Below are 25,766 nucleotides of genomic sequence, written 5' to 3'. Positions count from 1 at the left end.
TGACTCTCACTGGGTTATGGGTCCCACACACACTGACTCTCACTGGGGTACAGGTCCCACACACACTGACTCACTGGGGTACGGGTCCCACACACACTGACTCTCAGTGGGGTACGGGTCCCACACACACTGACTCACTGGGTTACGGGTCCCACACACACTGACTCTCACTGGGGTATGGGTCCCACACACACTGACTCCCACTGGGGTATGGGTCCCACACACACTGACTCTCACTGGGGTGCGGGACCCACACACACTGACTCTCACTGGGATACGGGTCCCACACACACTGACTCTCACTGGGGTACGGGTCCCACACACACTGACTCACTGGGGTACGGGTCCCACACACACTGACTCTCACTGGGGTACGGGTCCCACACACACTGACTCTCACTGGGGTAAGGGGTCCCATACACACTGACTCTCACTGGGATACAGGTCCCACACACACTGACCCACTGGGGTACGGGTCTCATACACACTGACTCACTGGGGTACGGGTCCCACGCACACTGACTCTCACTGGGGTACGGTTCCCACACACACTGACTCTCAGTGGGGTACGGGTCCCACACACACTGACTCTCACTGGGGTACAGTCCCACACACAGTGACTCTCACTGGGGTACGGGTCCCACACACACTGACTCTCACTGGGTTATGGGTCCCACACACACTGACTCTCACTGGGGTGCAGGTCCCACACACACTGACTCACTGGGGTACGGGTCCCACACACACTGACTCTCACTGGGGTATGGGTCCCACACACACTGACTCTCACTGGGGTACAGGTCCCACACACACTGACTCACTGGGGTACGGGTCCCACGCACACTGACTCTCACTGGGGTACGGGTCCCACACACACTGACTCTCACTGGGGTAAGGGGTCCCATACACACTGACTCTCACTGGGATACAGGTCCCACACACACTGACCTACTGGGGTATGGGTCCCATACACACTGACTCACTGGGGTACGGGTCCCACACACACTGACTCTCACTGGGGTACGGTTCCCACACACACTGACTCTCACTGGGTTATGGGTCCCACACACACTGACTCTCACTGGGGTACAGGACCCACACACACTGACTCACTGGGGTACGGGTCCCACACACACTGACTCTCAGTGGGGTACGGGTCCCACACACACTGACTCACTGGGTTACGGGTCCCACACACACTGACTCTCACTGGGGTATGGGTCCCACACACACTGACTCCCACTGGGGTATGGGTCCCACACACACTGACTCTCACTGGGGTATGGGTCCCACACACACTGACTCTCACTGGGGTACGGGTCCCACACACACTGACTCACTGGGGTATGGGTCCCACACACACTGACTCTCACTGGGGTACGGGTCCCACACACACTGACTCTCACTGGGGTACAGTCCCACACACACTGACTCTCACTGGGGTGCGGGACCCACACACACTGACTCTCACTGGGATACGGGTCCCATACACACTGACTCTCACTGGGGTACGGGTCCCACACACACTGACTCACTGGGGTACGTGTCCCACACACACTGACTCTCACTGGGGTACGTGTCCCACACACACTGACTCTCACTGGGGTAAGGGGTCCCATACACACTTACTCTCACTGGGATAAAGGTCCCACACACACTGACCCACTGGGGTACGGGTCCCATACACACTGTCTCATTGGGGTACGGGTCCCACGCACACTGACTCTCACTGGGGTACGGTTCCCACACACACTGACTCTCAGTGGGGTACGGGTCCCACACACACTGACTCTCACTGGGGTACAGTCCCACACACACTGACTCTCACTGGGGTACGGGTCCCACACACACTGACTCTCACTAGGGTACGGGTCCCACACACACTGACTCTCACTGGGGTATGGGTCCCACACACACTGACTCTCACTGGGGTACAGTCCCATACACACTGACTCTCACTGGGGTAGGGGTCCCATACACACTGACTCTCACTGGGGTACGGGTCCCACACACACTGACTCACTGGGGTACGGGTCCCACACACACTGACTCTCACTGGGGTACGGGTCCCACACACACTGACTCTCACTGGGGTAGGGGTCCCATACACACTGACTCTCACTGGGATACAGGTCCCACACACACTGACCCACTGGGGTACGGGTCCCACACACACTGACTCACTGGGGTACGGGTCCCACACACACTGACTCTCACTGGGATACGGTTCCCAAACACACTGACTCTCAGTGGGGTACGGGTCCCACACACACTAACTCTCACTGGGGTACAGTCCCACACACACTGACTCTCACTGGGGTACGGGTCCCACACACACTGACTCTCACTGGGGTACGGGTCCCACACACACTGACTCTCACTGGGGTACGGGTCCCACACACACTGACTCTCACTGGGGTAGGGGTCCCATACACACTGACTCTCACTGGGATACAGGTCCCACACACACTGACCCACTGGGGTACGGGTCCCACACACACTGACTCACTGGGGTACGGGTCCCACACACACTGACTATCACTGTGGTACGGTTCCCACACACACTGACTCTCAGTGGGGTACGGGTCCCACACACACTGACTCTCACTGGGGTACAGTCCCACACACAGTGATTCTCACTGGGGTACGGGTCCCACACACACTGACTCTCACTGGGTTATGGGTCCCACACACACTGACTCTCACTGGGGTACAGGTCCCACACACACTGACTCACTGGGGTACGGGTCCCACACACACTGACTCTCAGTGGGGTACGGGTCCCACACACACTGACTCACTGGGTTACGGGTCCCACACACACTGACTCTCACTGGGGTATGGGTCCCACACACACTGACTCCCACTGGGGTATGGGTGCCACACACACTGACTCTCACTGGGGTATGGGTCCCACACACACTGACTCTCACTGGGGTACGGGTCCCACACACACTGACTCACTGGGGTATGGGTCCCACACACACTGACTCTCACTGGGGTATGGGTCCCATACACACTGACTCTCACTGGGATACAGGTCCCACACACACTGACCCACTGGGGTACGGGTCCCACACACACTGACTCACTGGGGTACGGGTCCCACACACACTGACTATCACTGTGGTACGGTTCCCACACACACTGACTCTCAGTGGGGTACGGGTCCCACACACACTGACTCTCACTGGGGTACAGTCCCACACACAGTGACTCTCACTGGGGTACGGGTCCCACACACACTGACTCTCACTGGGTTATGGGTCCCACACACACTGACTCTCACTGGGGTACAGGTCCCACACACACTGACTCACTGGGGTACGGGTCCCACACACACTGACTCTCAGTGGGGTACGGGTCCCACACACACTGACTCACTGGGTTACGGGTCCCACACACACTGACTCTCACTGGGGTATGGGTCCCACACACACTGACTCCCACTGGGGTATGGGTCCCACACACACTGACTCTCACTGGGGTATGGGTCCCACACACACTGACTCTCACTGGGGTACGGGTCCCACACACACTGACTCTCACTGGGGTATGGGTCCCACACACACTGACTCTCACTGGGGTACGGGTCCCAAACACACTGACTCTCACTGGGGTACAGTCCCACACACACTGACTCTCACTGGGGTGCGATACCCACACACACTGACTCTCACTGGGATACGGGTCCCACACACACTGACTCTCACTGGGGTACGGGTCCCACACACACTGACTCACTGGGGTACGGGTCCCACACACACTGACTCTCACTGGGGTACGGGTCCCACACACACTGACTCTCACTGGGGTAAGGGGTCCCATACACACTGACTCTCACTGGGATACAGGTCCCACACACACTGACCCACTGGGGTACGGGTCTCATACACACTGACTCACTGGGGTACGGGTCCCACGCACACTGACTCTCACTGGGGTACGGTTCCCACACACACTGACTCTCAGTGGGGTACGGGTCCCACACACACTGACTCTCACTGGGGTACAGTCCCACACACAGTGACTCTCACTGGGGTACGGGTCCCACACACACTGACTCTCACTGGGTTATGGGTCCCACACACACTGACTCTCACTGGGGTACAGGTCCCACACACACTGACTCACTGGGGTACGGGTCCCACACACACTGACTCTCACTGGGGTATGGGTCCCACACACACTGACTCTCACTGGGGTACAGGTCCCACACACACTGACTCACTGGGGTACGGGTCCCACACACACTGACTCTCACTGGGGTACGGGTCCCACACACACTGACTCTCACTGGGGTAAGGGGTCCCATACACACTGACTCTCACTGGGATACAGGTCCCACACACACTGACCTACTGGGGTATGGGTCCCATACACACTGACTCACTGGGGTACGGGTCCCACACACACTGACTCTCACTGGGGTACGGTTCCCACACACACTGACTCTCACTGGGTTATGGGTCCCACACACACTGACTCTCACTGGGGTACTGACCCACACACACTGACTCACTGGGGTACGGGTCCCACACACACTGACTCTCAGTGGGGTACGGGTCCCACACACACTGACTCACTGGGTTACGGGTCCCACACACACTGACTCTCACTGGGGTATGGGTCCCACACACACTGACTCCCACTGGGGTATGGGTCCCACACACACTGACTCTCACTGGGGTATGGGTCCCACACACACTGACTCTCACTGGGGTACGGGTCCCACACACACTGACTCACTGGGGTATGGGTCCCACACACACTGACTCTCACTGGGGTACGGGTCCCACACACACTGACTCTCACTGGGGTACAGTCCCACACACACTGACTCTCACTGGGGTGCGGGACCCACACACACTGACTCTCACTGGGATACGGGTCCCACACACACTGACTCTCACTGGGGTACGGGTCCCACACACACTGACTCACTGGGGTACGTGTCCCACACACACTGACTCTCACTGGGGTACGTGTCCCACACACACTGACTCTCACTGGGGTAAGGGGTCCCATACACACTGACTCTCACTGGGATAAAGGTCCCACACACACTGACCCACTGGGGTACGGGTCCCATACACACTGTCTCATTGGGGTACGGGTCCCACGCACACTGACTCTCACTGGGGTACGGTTCCCACACACACTGACTCTCAGTGGGGTACGGGTCCCACACACACTGACTCTCACTGGGGTACAGTCCCACACACACTGACTCTCACTGGGGTACGGGTCCCACACACACTGACTCTCACTAGGGTACGGGTCCCACACACACTGACTCTCACTGGGGTATGGGTCCCACACACACTGACTCTCACTGGGGTACAGTCCCACACACACTGACTCTCACTGGGGTAGGGGTCCCATACACACTGACTCTCACTGGGGTACGGGTCCCACACACACTGACTCACTGGGGTACGGGTCCCACACACACTGACTCTCACTGGGGTACGGGTCCCACACACACTGACTCTCACTGGGGTAGGGGTCCCATACACACTGACTCTCACTGGGATACAGGTCCCACACACACTGACCCACTGGGGTACGGGTCCCACACACACTGACTCACTGGGGTACGGGTCCCACACACACTGACTCTCACTGGGATACGGTTCCCAAACACACTGACTCTCAGTGGGGTACGGGTCCCACACACACTGACTCTCACTGGGGTACAGTCCCACACACACTGACTCTCACTGGGGTACGGGTCCCACACACACTGACTCTCATTGGGTACGGGTCCCACACACACTGACTCTCACTGGGGTACGGGTCCCACACACACTGACTCTCACTGGGGTAGGGGTCCCATACACACTGACTCTCACTGGGATACAGGTCCCACACACACTGACCCACTGGGGTACGGGTCCCACACACACTGACTCACTGGGGTACGGGTCCCACACACACTGACTATCACTGTGGTACGGTTCCCACACACACTGACTCTCAGTGGGGTACGGGTCCCACACACACTGACTCTCACTGGGGTACAGTCCCACACACAGTGATTCTCACTGGGGTACGGGTCCCACACACACTGACTCTCACTGGGTTATGGGTCCCACACACACTGACTCTCACTGGGGTACAGGTCCCACACACACTGACTCACTGGGGTACGGGTCCCACACACACTGACTCTCAGTGGGGTAAGGGTCCCACACACACTGACTCACTGGGTTACGGGTCCCACACACACTGACTCTCACTGGGGTATGGGTCCCACACACACTGACTCCCACTGGGGTATGGGTGCCACACACACTGACTCTCACTGGGGTATGGGTCCCACACACACTGACTCTCACTGGGGTACGGGTCCCACACACACTGACTCACTGGGGTATGGGTCCCACACACACTGACTCTCACTGGGGTACGGGTCCCACACACACTGACTCTCACTGGGGTACAGTCCCACACACACTGACTCTCACTGGGGTGCGGGACCCACACACACTGACTCTCACTGGGATACGGGTCCCACACACACTGACTCTCACTGGGGTACGGGTCCCACACACACTGACTCACTGGGGTACGGGTCCCACACACACTGACTCTCACTGGGGTACGGGTCCCACACACAATGACTCTCACTGGGGTAAGGGGTCCCATACACACTGACTCTCACTGGGATACAGGTCCCACACACACTGACCCACTGGGGTACGGGTCCCATACACACTGACTCACTGGGGTACGGGTCCCACGCACACTGACTCTCACTGGGGTATGGTTCCCACACACACTGACTCTCAGTGGGGTACGGGTCCCACACACACTGACTCTCACTGGGGTACAGTCCCACACACAGTGACTCTCACTGGGGTACGGGTCCCACACACACTGACTCTCACTGGGTTATGGGTCCCACACACACTGACTCTCACTGGGGTACAGGTCCCACACACACTGACTCACTGGGGTACGGGTCCCACACACACTGACTCTCACTGGGGTATGGGTCCCACACACACTGACTCTCATTGGGGTATGGGTCCCACACAGACTCTCACTGGGGTACAGGTCCCACACACACTGACTCTCACTGGGGTACAGTCCCACACACACTGACTCCCACTGGGGTACGGGTCCCACACACACTGACTCTCACTGGGGTACAGGTCCCACACACACTGACTCTCACTGGGGTACAGTCCCACACACACTGACTCCCACTGGGGTATGGGTCCCACACACACCGACTCTCACTGGGGTACAGTCCCACACACACTGACTCTCACTGGGGTATGGGTCCCACACACACCGACTCTCACTGGGGTACGGGTCCCACACACACCGACTCTCACTGGGGTACGGGTCCCACACACACCGACTCTCACTGGGGTATGGGTCCCACACACACCGACTCTCACTGGGGTACGGGTCCCACACACACACTGACTCTCACTGGGGTACGGGTCCCACACACACACTGACTCTCACTGGGGTACGGGTCCCACACACACACTGACTCTCACTGGGGTACGGGTCCCACACACACACTGACTCTCACTGGGGTATGGGTCCCACTCACACTGATTCTCACTGGGGTACGGGTCGTATACACACACTGACTTTCACTGGAGTACTCTCTATTGCCTTCCACAAGTGGCCATTTGTGAGCCCAGACAGTCAAGAGCTGCTGAACCAGCTCCATTCCCTCCTGTTGCGCCCACCTCCTGCCGTAATCAAGGGACGGGGACGGTGACCGAGACTGGGAACCCCGGCTGGATTTTCCTCCAAATCTGTTTATTTGACACGTGCCAGGGATGAGGCCACGGACCTACCTAATCTGTATGAGTTCGGAATGACACGCTGCAATACAATTAAATCCTTGTGGAGACCCAAGCAGTGTACGTCTGAGATAGAATTTACACAGGATTACACCGGATATTGGATGAAGGCGGATCAAGGGGTATGGTGAGAAAGCAGGAATGGGGTACTGAAGTTGCATGTTCAGCCATGAACTCATTGAATGGCGGTGCAGGCTAGAAGGGCCGAATGGCCTACTCCTGCACCTATTTTCTATGTTTCTATATGCGGTACAGAAACAGGCCATTCGGCCCAGCCAGTCCATGCCGGCCTTTATGCTCCATTCGAGCCTCATGCCCTCTTTCCTCATTAAATCTATCAGCTTCACCCTCTATTCCCTTCTCCCTCATATGCTTGTCTAGCCTCCCCTTGAATGCAGCTATACTATTTGCTTCAACCAGACCACGTGGTTTACAGTCTTTGGCTCAACTGCTCCGTGCTCCACTCGAGGCTCCTCCCATCTGTCTTTATCTCACTCCATCAGCATAACCCCCTATTCCTTTCCCCCTCATACGATTACCCAGCTTCCCCTTCCCACATAATGTGTTTTGAAACATGTAAGATAATGAGGGGGCTCGACAAGGTGGATGCAGAGAGGATGTTTCCATTCATAGGGGAATCTAAAACTAGGGGACATAGTCTCAGAATAAGGGGCCGCCCATTTAAAACTGAGATGAGGAGGAATTTCTTCTCTCAGAGGGTTGTAAATCTGTGGAATTCTCTGCCACAGAGAGCTGTGGAAGCTGGGTCATTGAATATATTTAAGGCGGAGATAGACAGATTTTTGAGCGATAAGGGAATCAAGGGTTATGGGGAGCGGGCAGGGAAGTGTAGCTGAGTCCATGATCAGATCAGCCATGATCTTAGTAAATGGCGGAGCAGGCTCGAGGGGCCGAATGGCCGACTCCTGCTCCTATTTCTTATATTCTTATGTTAAGTGCATCTGTGCTACTTGTCTCAACCCCTCCCTGTGGCAGCGAGTTCCACATTCTCACCGCTGTCTGGGTAAAGAAGTTTCTCTGAATTCTCTATCGGATTTATTAGTGACTAGCGTATATTTATGACCCTGAGTTCTGGTCTCCCTTCAATCACAAACATTTTCTCTGCGTCTACCCTATCAAACCCCTTCAATGAGGTCACTCAGCTTTCTCTTCTCTAGAGCAAAGAGCTCCAGCCTGTTCAATCTTTCCTGATAGTTATAACCTCTCAGTTCTATTATCATCCTTGCAAATCTTTTTTGCACCTTTTGATAAATATGGAGACCAGAACTGTGCACATTACAGTTGATGAGAAGGTTGCTGAGAGTAGTGTGGTTGATGTTGTGTGTATGAACTTTCTAAAGGCGTTCGACAAGGTACCACATAATTGATTTGTTAACAAAATTAAAGCCCATGGGATTAAAAGGACAGTGGCGGCAGGGATACAAAGTTGGTGAAGGGGCAGAGAGTGGTGGTGAACGGTTGTTTTTGGGACTGGAGGAAAATATACAGTGGTGTTCCCCAGGGGTTTGTATCAGAAACATTGCTCTTTTTGACAAATATATTAATGACCTGGACTTTGGTGTACAGGCATAATAATGAACAGTGAGGAGGATAGTGAGAGACTTCAGGAGGACACAGACAGGCTGGTGGGATGGGCGGGCACGGGGCAGATGAAATTTAACGCTGAAAAATGCAAAGGGATACATTTTGGTAGGAAAAATGAGGAGAGGCAATATAAACTATGGGTACAATTCTAAAAGGGTTGCAGCAACAGAGAGAACTGGGGGTATATGTAAACAAATCTTTGAAGGTGGCAGGGCAGGTTGATATGGATATTTAAAAAAGCATACAGGATCTTTGGTTTTATAAATAGAGGCACAGAGTATAAATATAAGGAAATTATTAAACACTGGTTAGGCCTCAGCTGGAGTATTGTTAAGTTCTACACACAACTTTAGGAAGAATGTCGAGGCCTTGATGAGGGTGAAGAAGAGATTTACTGGAACGATTCCAGGGATGAGGAACTTAAGTTTGATGATGAGAATAGAGAAGCTGTGGTTGTTGTCCATGGAGCAGAGAAGGTTCAAGAGAAATTTGATCGAGGTGTTCAAAATCATGAGGCTAACTAAGGAGCAACTGTTCCCTGGGGGCAGGAGGGACGGTAACCAGGGGACACAGATAGACGATAATCGGCGATAGACCCAGATGGGGAGAATGTGTTTACGCAGCGAGTTGTTGTGATCGGGAACGCGCTGCCTGAAAGGGCGGTGGGAGCGGATTCAATAGTAACTTTCAAACCGGGGATTGGGTAAATACTTGAAGGAAAGAATTTACAGGGCTGTGGGGTAAGAGCGGGGAGTGGGACTGATTGGATCGTTCGAATGGTCACCTGTGCTGTCTGATTCTGTGACTCCGAGTATGGTCTAACCAGTGTTCTGTACAAGTTTAGCTTTCTGTGGGAACTATAACGGATCGCTAATTTTGCGGGTTTTTTTCCGGCAGGATTCCGGAAGATTTGCCTGGACGACCTGCGGAAATCGCACATCGTGAAAGATGTGCAGCAGTACATCCTGTGCCGGCTGGATCAGGAGGAAGCACTGCGGCATCACCTGACCCGCGAGACGGCCGAGATGTTGAACCAGCTTCACATCAAGAGCAATGGCTGCTTCCTGTACCTGGAGCGGGTGCTGGACGGGGTGCTGGAGAGCTTCATCGTGCTGCGCGAGATTCGGGACATCCCTGGCACCCTCAATGGGCTCTACCTGTGGCTGTGTCAGCGTCTCTTCACCCGCAAGCAGTTCACTAAAATCCAGCCCATCCTCAACGTGATCCTGGCTGCCCACCGACCTTTGACCCCGCGGGAGCTGTTCGAAGCGGTCTGGACCAAGTGCACCAGTTTGACGGTGGCCGATTTCCAGCACAAGATGGAGATGGTGTCCAAACTGTTGCTGGATGGGGAGTGTGGGACCAGGATCCTCTTCCATCACAGCTTTGCCGAGTGGCTGCTGGACGTCAAGTACTGCACGCAGAAGTACCTCTGCAACTCGGCGCAGGGGCATGGAATGCTGGCCATGAGCCTGACCTGCCGGGCCAGGGAGCTGAGCCCTGCCCAGGTGCAGGAGTACGCCCTGCACCTCGTCCACTCCCGGCTGCAGACCGAGCCTTGCCGACTGGCGCTGTGGATGGTGTGGAGCGGGGCGCCGGTTAGCCGTGACTCCCTCACCTCCATCCTGCCAGTGGAGCAAGAGGTCCTGCAGCTCCTGGTCAAGGCCGGGGCCTACGTCACCGACCAGGAGTGCGAGGACTCCTCGGGGGTGATCCACCGAGCCCTGGAGAGGGAGGACTCGATCCGAATGCTGCTGGAGAATGGGGCGAGCGTCCACCAGCGGGACTCGAGTGGGCGCACGCTGCTGGCGAGTGCGGCCTACAGCGGCAACCTGGAGGTGGTCAACTTGCTGCTGTCCAGGGATGCCGATCTGGAGACTGAGGATCACCAGGGGCAGACCCCCTTAACCCTGGCCGCGCGAATGGGCCACACCAAAGTCCTTCACTGCCTGATCTCGCATGACGCCAACATCAACCACGCCGACCAGGAAGGCTGGACGGCCTTGCGATCGGCAGCCTGGGGTGGGCACTCGGAGGCGGTGACTGCTCTGCTGGACTCGGGGGGAGCTGAGGTGGACAGCACGGACACTGACCACCGCACTGCACTGAGAGCCGCCGCCTGGGGCGGGCACGAGGACATCGCGCTGACCCTGCTGCGTCACGGGGCCGAGGTCAACAAAGTGGACACGGACGGGCGGACGGCGCTGATTGCTGCCGCCTACATGGGTCACCGGGAGATGGTGGAGATCCTGCTGGACTATGGCGCTGACATCAATCACCGGGACGCGGATGGGCGCTCGGCGCTGTCCGTGGCAGCGCTCTGTGTCCCCGCCAGCCGCGGTTACGCCAACGTGGTGAGCCTGCTGATCGAGCAGGGGGCGGAGGTGGGGCACCGGGACCGCGACGGACTGACCCCGCTCCTGGTGGCTGCCTACGAAGGTCACGCAGACGTGGTGGACCTGCTGCTGGAGGGCGGTGCGGACGTGGACGAGGCCGACGCCACTGGACGCACACCGCTGCTGGCCGCGGCCTCCATGGGCCACGTGGCCGTGGTCAACGCCCTGCTGTTCTGGGGCGCGGCCGTGGATACCATCGACGGCGAGGGCCGCACGGTGCTCAGCATTGCCGCCGCTCACGGCAACGCTGAGGTGGTGCAGACCCTCTTGGACCGGGGCCTGGACGAGAATCACCGGGACGACACAGGCTGGACCCCTCTCCACATGGCCAGCTTCGAGGGCCACTGCTCCGTGTGTTTGGCACTGATCGAGCAGGGCGCCAGGGTGACTGAGGTGGACAATGACGGTAGGATCCCGGTCGTCCTCGCGGCTCAGGAGGGTCACTGCCCGTGCGTCCAGGCCCTGCTGGAATATAAGTCGCCGGTGGATTCCAAGGGGTACGACGGGCGGACCACCTTGTGCACCGCCGCCCTCGAGGGCCACAAGGAGGTGGTGAAGCTGCTGTTGAGCAAAGGGGCAGGTGTAGACGTGAAGGACGCAGACGGACGCCCCTTGCTCTACCTCCTGGCTTTGGACAACCAAATGGACATGGTGCAGTTGCTGCTGGACCAAGGAGCTGCCAATCTCGAGTCACGGGATTTAGACGGGCGGACGGTGCTGCATGTGTGTAGCTGGCAGGGCAGCCTGGAGCTGGTCAAGTTACTGGTCAAATATGGGGCAGAGGTCAATGCCTTGGACAATGACCGTCGCTCGGCCCTGCATTCGGCGGCCTGGCAGGGTCACTCCCCGGTGGTGCGGTTTCTGATTGAGAGCAGGGCTCCCGTCGATCATGCCTGTAACCAGGGAGCCACTGGACTCTGCATAGCCGCCCAGGAGGGCCATGCCGAGGTAGTGAGGATACTTTTAGAGAAGGGAGCAGATCCCAACCATGCCGACCAATATGGCCGCACGCCGATGAGGGTGGCGGCCAAACGCGGGCGGACGAAGATCATGAAGCTGTTAGAGAAATTTGGCGCGCCGGTGTTCAATGGTTACGTGGCACCGGCCTCCGGGCAGAAAGGGGAGCTACACATCTCCACTATGAAGACCCTGTCCTCTGGCACTTCCAACAGCTCTGGAAGCCCCAGTACAATGGGTGGAGAGATGCATTCTTCCAACCGCACGGCCAGCGACAGAAAACATTTGGGGGCAACGAGCTCTCCCTCCGAGTCCCCGGATTCCACCGTGGACCACCGCAAGTCCCTCATGTCCAGCAACTCCTTGAAGAGCTCCAAGAACTCGTCCATCCTGACCTCCTCCACCTACCACTCGCTGGCCACTGCCCAGACGGTGCCCATCGATAGCCTGACCTTCACTCAGCAGATCCAGCAGCACTCGCTACCCCGCAGTCGCAGCCGACACTCCATCCTCACCTCCCCTTCGTCAACACTGATCAAGCCCAAAGCCGGCACGCAGACCAGTGCCATATCGGAGGCGGCCAGGAGCCCCAGCAGACAGGGGGGAACCACACCCTTGTCCAGCCCGGTGCTGGGCCTTGAGCTGGCAGACACCAGTCCCAAAGGCAAGAAGCGACCAGCGGTGAAAGTTGGCCTGACCAGCGTCCCGGAGCAGATACCCAAAGCCGAAAGTGCCAAGAGGAGCTGGGAGATTGCGTCGCCACTCATCATGTCGCTGGGCAACGACCAGTCCCCTGTTGACCGGGAGACATCGCGCTTTACTTGGTGCCGTGACAACCAGACTGAGTTCGAGGAGAAGCATAACGGGATCCTGAGCAAGTCCCAGTATCGAGGGCATGGCAGCCCCAAGTACTCTCCGCAGAAGCTTAGCAGCACCAGTGCGGTGGCGAAGGTGATGATGGAACCGCTCATTGCGATCACTACCCTGGATCCTGAGCTGAACTTAAAACAAGCCATCAAACTGCAATTCGAGGGACCAACCAGTGGCTTTAACTACAAGAAGGAAACACCTCTGTGAGGGGTAAGGGCGTTAGTGTGTGACTGGAGGCGTGACAGTTTGGGGCATGACTGGGGGAGTGACAGTTCAATGTGTGACAGTTCATTGTGTGACTGAACGTGGCTGGGGTGTGATGTTATAGTGCATGGGGGTGTGGGTAAAGACCCTACACTTTTCATAGAATCGCACAGCACAGAAAGAGGCCATTTGGCCCATCATATCTGTGCTGGCTCTTGGAGCTATACAATTAATCCCCCCCCCCCCACCCTGCTCTTTCCCCATAGCCCTGCAATTTTATTCTTTTCAAGTGTATCCAATTCCTTTTTGAAAGTTATTATTGAATCTCCCTTTCAGGCAGCGCGTTGTAATCTGTGTCCTCTCGTTGCTGACCCTCCTGCCAGTGGATATAGTTTCTTCCCATATTGTCCTGGCAAATATTTATCCCCTGATGAACATAACAAAAAAAAACAGATTATCGGGTCATTATCACATTGCTGTGTGTGGGAGCTTGCTGTGTGCAAATTGGCTGCCGCGTTTCCTACATTACAACAGTGACTACATGCCAAAAGCACTTCATTGGCTGTAAAGTGCTTTGAGACGTCCGGTGGTCATGAAAGGCGATATATAAATGCAAGTCTTTCTATATACCATTTCAAAACATGTTATAATTTTGAACACCTCTATCAAATCTCCCCTTACCCTCTCTGCTGTAAGGAGAACAACCCCAGCTTCAACAGTCTCTCCACATAACTCATCCTCATCCCTGGTACCATTCGAGTAAATCGCTTCTGCACCCTCTCGAAGGCCTTAACATCCTCCCCAAAGTGTGGTGCCCAGCTTTGGGCAAGGATCCCGTGTGCTTTTGTTAACAGCCTTCTCAATTCGTCCTGTCACATTCAAAGATTTGTGTAGAAACATAGAAAATAGGTGCAGGAGTAGGCCATTCGGCCCTTCGAGCCTGCACCGCCATTCAATAAGATCATGGCTGATCACCCACCAGCACCTCCCCCCCACCCCCCCCCCCCCCCCCAGCCGCAAGGACCACATACAACTCCCTCCCGAACACATCCAATGAAATGGCATCAACAACTCTCCGCGGCAGGGAACCCCACAGGCCAACAACTCCCCGAGTGAAGAAGTCTCCCCCAATCCCAGCCCCAAACAGCCCCCCCAGTCCTTTCTGTTCCTGCAACCCTTTTCAAATTGTGCCTTTTAGTTTATATTGCCTCTCCTCATTTTTCCTACCAAAATGTTCACTTTATAATTTGCATTAAATTTCATTTGCCACGTGTCTGCCCATTACACCAGCCTGTCTACGACCTCCTGAAGTCTTTATCACAATCCTCCTCACTATTTACTATATTTCCCAGTTTCGTTTCAGCTGCAAACTTTGAAATTAAACCCTGTATATCAAAGTCCAGGTCATTAATATATATTGAAAAGAACAGTGGTCCTAATACCGACCCCCGGGGAAGATCACTCTATACATAGAAACATAGAAAATAGGTGCAGGAGTAGGCCATTCGGCCCTTCGAGCCTGCACCGCCATTCAATAAGATCATGGCTGATTATTCAACCTCAGTACCCCTTTCCTGCTTTCTCTCCATACCCCTTGATCCCTTTAGCCGTAAGGGCCACATCTAACTCCCTCTTGAATATATCACCACTCTCTGAGTGAAAAGGTTTCTCTTCATCTCGGTCCTAAATGACCTACCCCTTATCCTTAGACTGTGACCCCTGGTTCTGGACTTCCCCAACATTGGGAACATTCTTCCTGCATCTAACCTATCCAGTCCCGTCAGAATTTTATATGTTTCTATGAGATCCTCTCTCATTCTTCTAAACTCCAGTGAGTATAAGCCTAGCCGATCCAGTCTTTCCTCATATGTCAGTTCTGCCATCCCAGGAATCAGTCTGGTGAACCTTCGCTGCACTCCCTCAATAGCAAGAACATCCTTCCTCCGATTATGACTGGTGTACCATGACACCCAGGTCTCGTTGCACCTCCCCTTTTACTAATCTGTCACCATTCAGATAATCTGCCTTCCTGTTTTTGCCACCAAACCTCACATTTATCCACATTATACTGCATCTGCCATGTATTTGCCCACTCACCTAACCTGTCCAAGTCCCCCTGCAGCCTCTTAGCATTCTCCTCGCAGCTCGCACTACCACCCTGCTTAGTGTCATCTGCAAACTTGGAGATATTACATTCAATTCCTTCGTCTAAATCATTAATATATATTGTAAATAGCTGGGGTCCCAGCACTGAACCCTGCGGCACCCCACTAGTCACTGCCTGCCATTCTGAAAAGGACCCATTTATTCCCACTCTTTGCTTCCTGTCTGCCAACCAGTTCTCTGTCCACGTCAATACGTTACCCCCAATACCATGTGCCTTAATTTTGCACACTAATCTCTTGTGTGGGACCTTGTCAAAAGCCTTTTGAAAGTCCAAATACACCACATCCACTGATTCTCCCTTATCCACTCTACTAGTTACATCCTCAAAAAACCTAGAAGATTTGTCAAGCATGTTTTCCCTTTCATAAATCCATGCTGACTTGGACCGATCCAGTTACTGCTTTCCAAATGCGCTGCTATTACATCTTTAATAATTGACTACAGTATTTTCCACACCACCAATGTCGGGCTAACCGGTCTATAATTCCCTGTTTTCTCTCCCTCCTTTTTTAAAAAGTGGGGTTACATTAGCTACCCTCCAATCCATAGGAACTAATCCAGAGTCCGTGGAATGTTGGAAAATGATCACCAATGCATCTACTATTTCTAGAGCCACTTCCTTAAGTACTCTGGGATGCAGACTATCAGGCCCTGAGGATTTATCGGCCTTCAGTCCCTTCAATTTCCTTAACACCATTTCCTGACTAATAAGAATTTCCCTCAGTTCCCCCTTCTCGCTAGATCCTCGGTCCCCTAGTATTTTCGGGAGGTTATTCGTGTCTTCCTTAGTGAAGATAGAATCAAAGTATTTGTTCAATTGGTCTGCCATTTCCTTGTTCCCCTTTATGAATTCCCCTGATTCTGACTGCAAGGGACCTACATTAGTCTTCACTAATCTTTTTCTCTTCACATATCTTTTGCAGTCAGTTTTTATGTTCCCTGCAAGCTTACCCTCATACTCTATTTTCCCCTTCCTAATCAAACCTTTAGCCCTCCTCTGTTGAATTCTAAATTTCTCCCAGTCCTCAGGTTTGCTGCTTTTACTGGCCAATTTATATGCCTCTTCCTTGGATTTAACACTTTCCCTAATATCCCTTGTTAGCCACGGTTGAGCCACCTTCCCATTTTTATTTTTACGCCAATTGTTGCACAATTGTTGTAGTTCATCCATGTGATCTTTAAATGTCTGCCATTCCCTATCCACCGTCAACTCTCTAAGTATCATTCACCAGTCTATCCTAGCCAGTTCACGTCTCATACCATCGGAGTTTCCTTCTTGCACTGAACCCTGCGGCACCCCACTAGTCACTGCCTGCCATTCTGAAAAGTCACCTTTCTTTAAGGTCAGGACCCTAATCTCTGAATTAACTATGTCACTTTCCATCTTAATGAAGAATTCTACCATATTATGGTCACTCTTCCCCAAGGGGCCTCGCACAACAAGATTGCTATTTACACATCACCCAATCTAGGATGGCCTACTCTCTAGTTGGTTCCTTGACATATTGGTCGAGAAAACCATCCCTTATACACTCCAGGAACAACAACTCTACAGTATTGCTACCAGTTTGGTTAGCCCAATCAATACGTAGATTAAAGTCACCCATGATAACTGCTATACCCTCATTGCACGCATCCCTAATTCCCTGTTTGATGCCGTCCCCAGCCTCCCTACTACTGTTTGGTGGTCTGTACACAACTCCCACTAACGTTTTCTGCCCTTTGGTGTTTCGCAGCTCTACCCATATAGATTCCACATCATCCAAGCTAATGTCCTTCCTTACGATTGCGTTAATCTCCTCTTTAACCAATAATGCTACCCCACCTTCTTTTCCTTCCTGTCTATCCTTCCTGAATATTGAATACCCCTGGATATTGAGTTTCCAGCCTTGGTTACCTTGGAGACATGTCTCCATAATCCCAATTACATCATATCCGTTAACAACTATCTGCGCAGTTAATTCATCCACCTTATTACGAATACTCCTCGCATTGAGACTCAGAGTCTTCAGGTTTGTTTTTTTAATACTCTTTGTCCTTTTAGAATTATGTTGTAATGTGGCCCTTTTTGATTTTTGCCTTGGGTTTCTCTGCACTCCACTTTTCCTTATCTCCTTCCTATCTTTTGCTTCTGCCCCCATTTTACTTCCCTCTGCCTCCCTGCATAGGTTCCCATCCCCCTGCCATTTTAGATTAAACCCTCCCCAACAGCACTAGCAAACACTCCCCCTAGGACATTGGTTCCGGTCCTGCCGAGGTGCAGACCGTCCGGTTTGTACTGGTCCCACCTCCCCCAGAACCGGTTTCAATGTCCCAGGAATTTGAATCCCTCCCCCTTGCACCATTCCTCAAGCCACGTATTCATCTGCGCTATTCTGCAATTCCTACTCTGACTAGCATGTGGCACTGGTAGCAATCCTGAGATTACTACCTTTGAGGTCCTACTTTTTAATTTAACTCCTAGCTCCATAAATTCAGCTTGTAGGACCTCATCCCGTTTTTTACCTATATCGTTGGTATCTATATACACCACGACAGCTGGCTGTTCACCCTCCCCCCTCCAGAATGCACTGCAGCCGCTCCGAGACATCTTTGACCCATGCACCAGGGAGGCAACATACCATCCTGCAGTCTCTTTTGCGGCCGCGGAAACGGCTATCTATTCCCCTTACAATAGAATCCCTTATCTCTGTAGCTCTCCCACTCTTTTTCCAGTCGTCATGTGCAGCAGAGCCACCCCTGGTGTCATGGACTCGGTTATTGCTGCCTTCCCCTGATGAGCCACCTCACTCAACAGTACCCAAAACGGTGTATCTGTTTTGGAGGGAGGTGACGCAGGGGACCCCTGCACTACCTGTCTTCCTGATGGTCACCCATTCCCTGTCTGGCTGTGCAACCTTTACCTGTGGTGTGACCAACTCAGTAAACGTGCTATTCACGACATCCTCAGCATCGCGGATGCTCCCGAGTGAATCATCCACAGCTCCAGTGCTGCAATGCAGTCTGTCAGGAGCTGCAGCTGAATACACTTTCCGCACACTTAGTAGTCAGGGACACTGGTAGTATTCCTGATTTCCCACATAACATAGGAGGAGCATGCCATGGGTCTGGGCTCTCCTGCCATGACTTAACCCTTAGATTAACTTAATTTGTAACAATGCCAAAGGTTTCTTATTGCGAAGAAAATAAAAGATCAAATACTCACGACCAGCCAATCACTTACCCGCTTGGCTGTGACGTCCCACTTCTTTGTTTACCTTCTGCCCCTGCTCCTGCACCAGGGCCTTTATAAGCCGTTCGACTGCCCGAACTCCCGCTCCTGTGGCCACCTCCTCCGACTCTCGGGCCTTTATAGGCCGTTCGACTGCCCGAATTCCCGCTCCTGTCCAGCTCCCCCTCCAGTCTGTAAAATAACTATTCACCACCACTCTCTGCTTCTGCCCCTCAGCCAGTGTTGTATCCATGCTGCCACTGTCCCTTTAATCCCACCGGCTTTCAAATTTTGTACAAGTCTATTGTGTGCCTCAGTTAACCTGGGAGGGGACATGGTTTAACTTCTCATCCAAAACACGGTCCCTCTAACAGTGCAGTTCTCCCTCAGTACTGCCCCTCCGATAGTCCAGCACTTCCTCAGTACTGCCCCTTCGACAGTGCGGCACTCCCTCAGTACTGCAAGAGAGTGTGAGCCTGGATTTTGTGTTCAGTGAGACTTGAACCCATGATCTGACTCTGGAGAGGAGAGAACAGATACTGACCTGGGTTAATCTGTGTTTTTTGAAGGAATGCTTCCAGTGAGCGGCTCAATCATGAAGAAAATCGACGCATTTGTTTCCAACCTTGGTGGAATGCAAGAATATCGCTCCCTGCCACTATTGGGATGTCTGAGATTCCAGGACAGGAGGGAGTATTCTTGCAGTATTCTGGGCACAATCCTCTGGGACAACACTACATAATTCAGGAAAAAGAAGACCTCATTCCCGATAATATGCTGTTGAAATGTACAATTGTGTAATATATATATTTGCAGTCTGTGGTATGTTTAATGCCTGCGTATGCTGTTAAACAGTGTGTACAGTATTCAGGTCTTTTCCTGATGTAATCGGGATTCAATTTTTATTTTATTTTTTTTATTTTATTTCCTTCAGCATTAACACTAACAGGAATTGGGTATGAACGATAGGAGAGGGGGTCATCTTGGTCCCGAACCAAAGTGGAATTTCCATTGCTGCAGGTGCTGCCCTCTGACCCCCAGGGTCAAGGCATCGGAGGTCAAACTAACCCCACCCCCCCAGGGTCAAGGCATTGGAGCTCAAACTACCCCCGCCCCCCAGGGTCAAGGCATCGGAGATCAAACTACCACCACCCCCCAGGGTCAAGGCATCGGAGATCTAACTACCCCCGCCCCCCAGGGTCAAGGCATCGGAGATCAAACTACCACCACCCCCTAGGGTCAAGGCATCGGAGGTCAAACAACCAGGGAAGCGAGGAGCCCTCTCCCTCGAGTCTGTAGTAACTGCACCACAGGTGATGGGAAATCCCTTGCTGTAGCCCATAATATTCTCTCATCCCATAATATTCACAGGCTGTGCTCCTGTCACTAGTATTACAATCGTGTACACGCCCATGTGAACAGTACAAGTGCCAATATTACTACTGTGAGTCACAAATGCCACTATTGGTTGTGTACATGGTCTTGTAGAACAGATAAGTGTCACTATTAATAGTATCATTGATTGCTGCTTACGTTTGATTAATGAATTATTTAAATTGTTTTGTTTGGGTTGGGCTGTGTTTGGGGGCGGGAGTCATTGGTGGGGCGATGGTGGTTGGGCAATTTGGCTGGGGCGAGGAGGGCTGGGGCGAGGGCATTTAGGGAGTTTGGCTGGGCGAGGGGGGGGAGGTGAAGAGTTTGGCTGGGCGAGGGGGGGGGTGAAGAATTTGGCTGGGCGGGGGGGATGTGGGGAGTTTGGCTGGGCGGGGGGGATGTGGGGAGTTTGGGCCGGGCGAGGTGGGGGAGGGCGGTGGGAAGATTGGGCCGGGGCGAAGGGGATGTGGGGAGTTTGGTGGGGGGTGGGGTGGGGAGATTGGGCCGGGCGAAGGGGATGTGGGGAGTTTGCGGGGGGGGGGGGCGAGTTTGGGCCGGGGCGAGAGGGATGTGGGGAGTTTAGGCTGGGGGGGGGGAGATGTGGGGAGTTTGGGCCGGAGGGGGGTGGGAGATTGGACCGGGGGGGGGGGGTGGGGTGGGGGGGGGGCGGAGATTCGGCCAAGCCAAAGGGGATGTGGGGTGTTTGGGCCGGTGGTGGGGGGGATGTGGGGAGTTTGGGGCGGGGGGAGGAATGTGGGGAGTTTGGGGGTGGGGGGGATATGGGGAGTTTGGGGCGGGGGGAGGAAAGTGGGGAGTTTGGGGGGGGGGGCGGGAGGAGTTTGGGTCGGTGGGGGGACGGGGTTGTGGAACAGGGCGAGGCTGGGTGCTGACCCTGACCTTGTGACCCTGACCCTAACCTTGTGACCCTCGGTGTGCCGCATGCTGACGGCCTCACGGCGCTCCGGATTACTTTAGGGACGGTTCTGGGCTATCGGGGGAAATTCCGACTGTTGCCCCGACGCCCATTATCTAGTGTACTGTTAATATTTTTCATTGTATTTTTTGGAGAAGGGAGGGCAGGGATTGCTGGGCAGGCTTAAATTTATTTTTTTATTTTGGTGCTGTTCTGACCTTTTGTACAGCGTGTTGCCGATCTTCACTGGCACACAGCAGGGCCGAGCTGTCTGCTGCTCCGTTTCTCTGGATTTTATACGTGTAATTGTTTTGAGACAAATCTCTGTTCCCACCAGAGGCTTTTTTTCCCCTCTGCCAAATACAAAGGTTTTGGATTTAACCGTGTTCTCTGCTCTTGTATCGTTGCGTTGGAACCACACCAGCTATCCATCCACATCTGTGAAGAGGAAAAGATGTATGTGGGCCCTTCGGTATAACGGGTAACACTTGTCTCGGCTTGCCTCAGTCAGTACCACTCTCCCCACTGAGTTACAGGTCGTCCAAACTCCAGTGAATTGACAACATAATCCATGCCTCCAGATTAGGAAAAGGGGATGAGACCTGGGTGCCATGGTTCATCCGTCATTGAAAGTTGGCATACAGATGCAGCAGGTGGTGAAGAAGGCCAAATGATATGTTGGCCTTCATAGCTAGGGGATTTGAGTACAGGAGCAGGGAGGTCTTACTGCAGTTTACAGGGCCTTGGTGATGCCTGACCTGGAATATTGTGTTCAGTTTTGGTCTTCTAATCTGAGGAAGGACGTTCTTGCTATTGAGGGAGTGCAGCGAAGGTTCACCAGACTGATTCCCGGGATGGCTGGACTGACATATGAGGAGAGACTGGATCAACTGGGCCTTTATTCACTGGAGTTTGGAAGGCTTAGAGAGCATCTCATAGAAATGTATAAGATTCTGACGGGACTGGACAGGTTAGATGCAGGAAGAATGTTCCCGATGTTGGGGAAGTCCAGAACCAGGAGAGACACAGTCTAAGGATAAGGGGTAGGCCATTTAGGACTGAGATGAGGAGAAACTTCACTCAGAGAGTTGTTAACCTGTGGAATTCCCTGCCGCAGAGAGTTGTTGATGCCAGTTCATTGGATATATTCAAGAGGGAGTTAGATATGGCCCTTGCGGCTAAAGAGATCAAGGGGTATGGAGAGAAAGCGGGAAAGGGATACTGAGGTGAATGATCAGCCATGATCTTATTGAATGGCGGTGCAGGCTCGAAGGACCGAATGGCCTACTCCTGCACCTATTTTCTATGTTTCTATGACAGTCTCATGCAGTACTGAGCAAGGTTCTGTCTTTTGAATAAGATGTTATAAGAACATAATAGGAGTAGCAGTAGGCCACCTGGCCCCTCGAGCCTGTTCCACCATTCAATAAGATCATGGCTGATCTGATCATGGACTCAGCTCCACTTCCCTGCCCATAAACCTTTATTCCCTTATCTTTCAAAAATCTGTCTATCTCCGCCTTAAATATATTCAATGACCCAGCCTCCACAGCTCTCTGGGGCAGAGAATTCCACAGATTTACAATCCTCAGAGAGAAGAAATTCCTCCTCATTCAGTTTTAAATGGGAGGCTCCTTATTCTGAGACTATGTTCCCTAGTTTTAGTTTCACGTATCCACCTTGTCAAACCCCCTCCATTATCTTATAAGTTTCAATAAGATCACTTCTCTTTCTTCTGAACTCCAATGAGTAGAGGCCCAACCTACTCAACCTTTCTTCATATATCAACCCCCCCATCTCTGGAATCAACCGAGTGAACCTTCTCTGAACAGCATCCAATGCAAGTATATCCTTCCTTAAATATGGAGAGCAAAACTGTACGCAGTACTCCAGGTGTGGCCTCACCAATACCCTGTACAGTTGTAGCAGGACTTCTCTGCTTTTATACTCTATCCCCCTTGCAATAAAAGCCAACATTCCATTGCCTTCCTGATTACTTGCTGTACCTGCATACTAACCTTTTGTGTTTCATGCACAAGGACCCTCAGGTCCCCTAATACCAAGGCCCTGTCTGCCCCCTCGGGTGAATGTAAACGATCTACTGGAAAAAGAGCTGGGAGTTCTCCTCTTTGTCCTGGCCAATATTTATCCCTTAACCAATATAACAAAAATACATTGATCATTATCTCATTGCTGTTTGTGGGAGCTTGCTGTGTGCAAATTGGCTGCTGCGTTTCCTGCATTACAACAGTGACGGCACTTCAAAAAATACTCCATTGCTGTGAAAGGTGCGGAATAAGGCAAGTTCCTTTTTCTTATACCAGTCCCCCTGTCAGTCAGCCTTGACCTGCATTGCCAATTTTACAGTAACACTGCAGTTTGCATTGATTCCCACTTTCTCCTATCAAATCAAATATGGGTTATTTTGGCAATACCGGCCTGGTACCGGCTAAGACCAATACCATATTTACACATCCAAATATACAGAAGTTTAGGAAATAGGCAGAGCTATGAGCTCAAGGCACTGTTATGTACACAGGCTGGGGTTAAGTGCAGCATGTTAGTATAGTGGTTGTGTTACTGTAACAAGTGGGGGTGTCACAGAGATCAGTGCTGGGGCCTCAACTATTTACAATTCATATTAATGACTTGGATAAAGGGACCGAGTGTAATGTAGCCAAATTTGCTGATACAAAGGTAGGTGGGAAAGCGAGTTGTGAAGAGGACGCAAAGAATCTGCAAAGGGATATAGACAGGCTAAGTGGGTAAACATTTGGCAGATGGAGTATAATGTGGGAAAATGAGATTATCCACTTTAGTAGGAAAAACCAAAAAGCAAATTATTTAAATGGGGAGAGATTACAAAGTGCTGCAGTATAGAGGGACCTGAGGGTCCTTGTGCATGAAACACAAAAAGTGAGTATGCAGGTACAGCAAGTAATCAGGAAGGCAAATGGAATGTTGGCCTTTATTGTAAGGGGGATAGAGTATAAAAGCAGAGAAGTCCTGCTACAACTGTACAGGGTATTGGTGAGGCCACACCTGGAGTACTGCGTACAGTTTCGGTCTCCGTATTTAAGGAGCAATATACTTGCATTGAGGGCAGTTCACAGAATGTTCACGAGGTTGATTCCTGAGATGAGGGGGTTGTCTTATGAAGAAAGGTTGGGCCTATACTCATTGGCGTTTAGAAGAATGAGAGGTGATCTTATTGAAACATATAAGATTCTGAGGGAGCTTGACAGGGTAGATGCAAAGAGGATGTTTCCCCCCGTGGGGGAATCTAGAACTAGGGGGCATAGTTTCAGAATAAGGGGTCTCCCATTTAAAACAGAAATGAGGAATTTCTTCTGAGGTTGTAAATCTGTGGAATTCTCTGCCCCAGAGAGCTATGGAGGCTGGGTCTTTGAATATATTTAAGATGGAGATGGACAGATTTTTGAATGAGAAGGGAGTAAAGGGTTATGGGGAGCGGGCAGGGAAGTGAGTTGAGGCCATGATCAGATCTGCCATGATCTTATTGAATGGAGGATCAGGCCTACTCCTGCTCCTATAACTTATGTTCTTATAATTGAGAGCACATGATGTCAAATCCCACCAGGGCAATCTGAGAATTTGAATTCAGTTTTAAAAATCTAGTATCAGTAAAAGTGACCATGAAGCTGTTGGATTGTTATAAAAACCCAACTGGTTCACTGATGTCCTTTAGGGAAGGAAACCTGCTGCCCTTACCCGGGCTGGGCCGATATGTGACTCCAGTCCCACACCACCATGGTTGACTCTTAACTGCTCCAGCGAGAAAAAGAAAAGAAATGCATTTATATGCCGCCTTTCACGACTTTGGAACGTCCCAAAGTAACTCACAGCCAATCAAGTACTTTTGTAATGTAGAAAATGTGGCACCTAATTTCACACAGTAAGATCCCGCAAACAGCAATGTGATAATCATAGAATGGTTACAGCATGGACCAGATAATCTGTCTTCGTTGATTGAGGGATAAATATTGTCTACGACACAAGGGAGAACTCCCCTGCTCTCTTTGAAATAGTGCCATGGGATCTTTTACGTCCACCTGAGAGAACAGACAGGCCTGGGTTTAACGTCTCATCTGAAAGACGGCACCTTCGACAGTGCAGCATTTCTGTGCTCAAGTCTCTGGAGTGGGATTTCTACCCACAAACTTCTGATTCCGAGGCAAGAGTGTTACCACTGAGCCATGGCTGACACACACTACTGA

At 52.5% G+C, this 25,766-nt stretch overlaps 1 protein-coding gene across 1 annotated transcript in view; it reads left to right on the top strand.

Annotated features, from left to right (window-relative positions):
• The window catches only part of LOC139275326 (ankyrin repeat domain-containing protein 50-like), a 66,306-nt gene extending 45,495 nt beyond the window's left edge, over nt 1-20,811 (top strand). The window contains exons 4-5 of the mRNA XM_070892634.1: nt 10,335-13,870; nt 19,811-20,811. Of these exons, the coding sequence (XP_070748735.1) occupies nt 10,335-13,867 (3,533 nt within the window). The 3' untranslated portion in view covers nt 13,868-13,870; nt 19,811-20,811. The remainder of the gene's footprint in view (nt 1-10,334; nt 13,871-19,810) is intronic.
• The last annotated feature ends 4,955 nt before the right edge of the window (nt 20,812-25,766 follow it).

The sequence above is a fragment of the Pristiophorus japonicus genome, chromosome 10, assembly GCF_044704955.1.
Source record: "Pristiophorus japonicus isolate sPriJap1 chromosome 10, sPriJap1.hap1, whole genome shotgun sequence".
NCBI classification, from domain to species: Eukaryota; Metazoa; Chordata; class Chondrichthyes; family Pristiophoridae; genus Pristiophorus; species Pristiophorus japonicus.
This window is presented reverse-complemented; position numbering and strand designations above follow the sequence as displayed.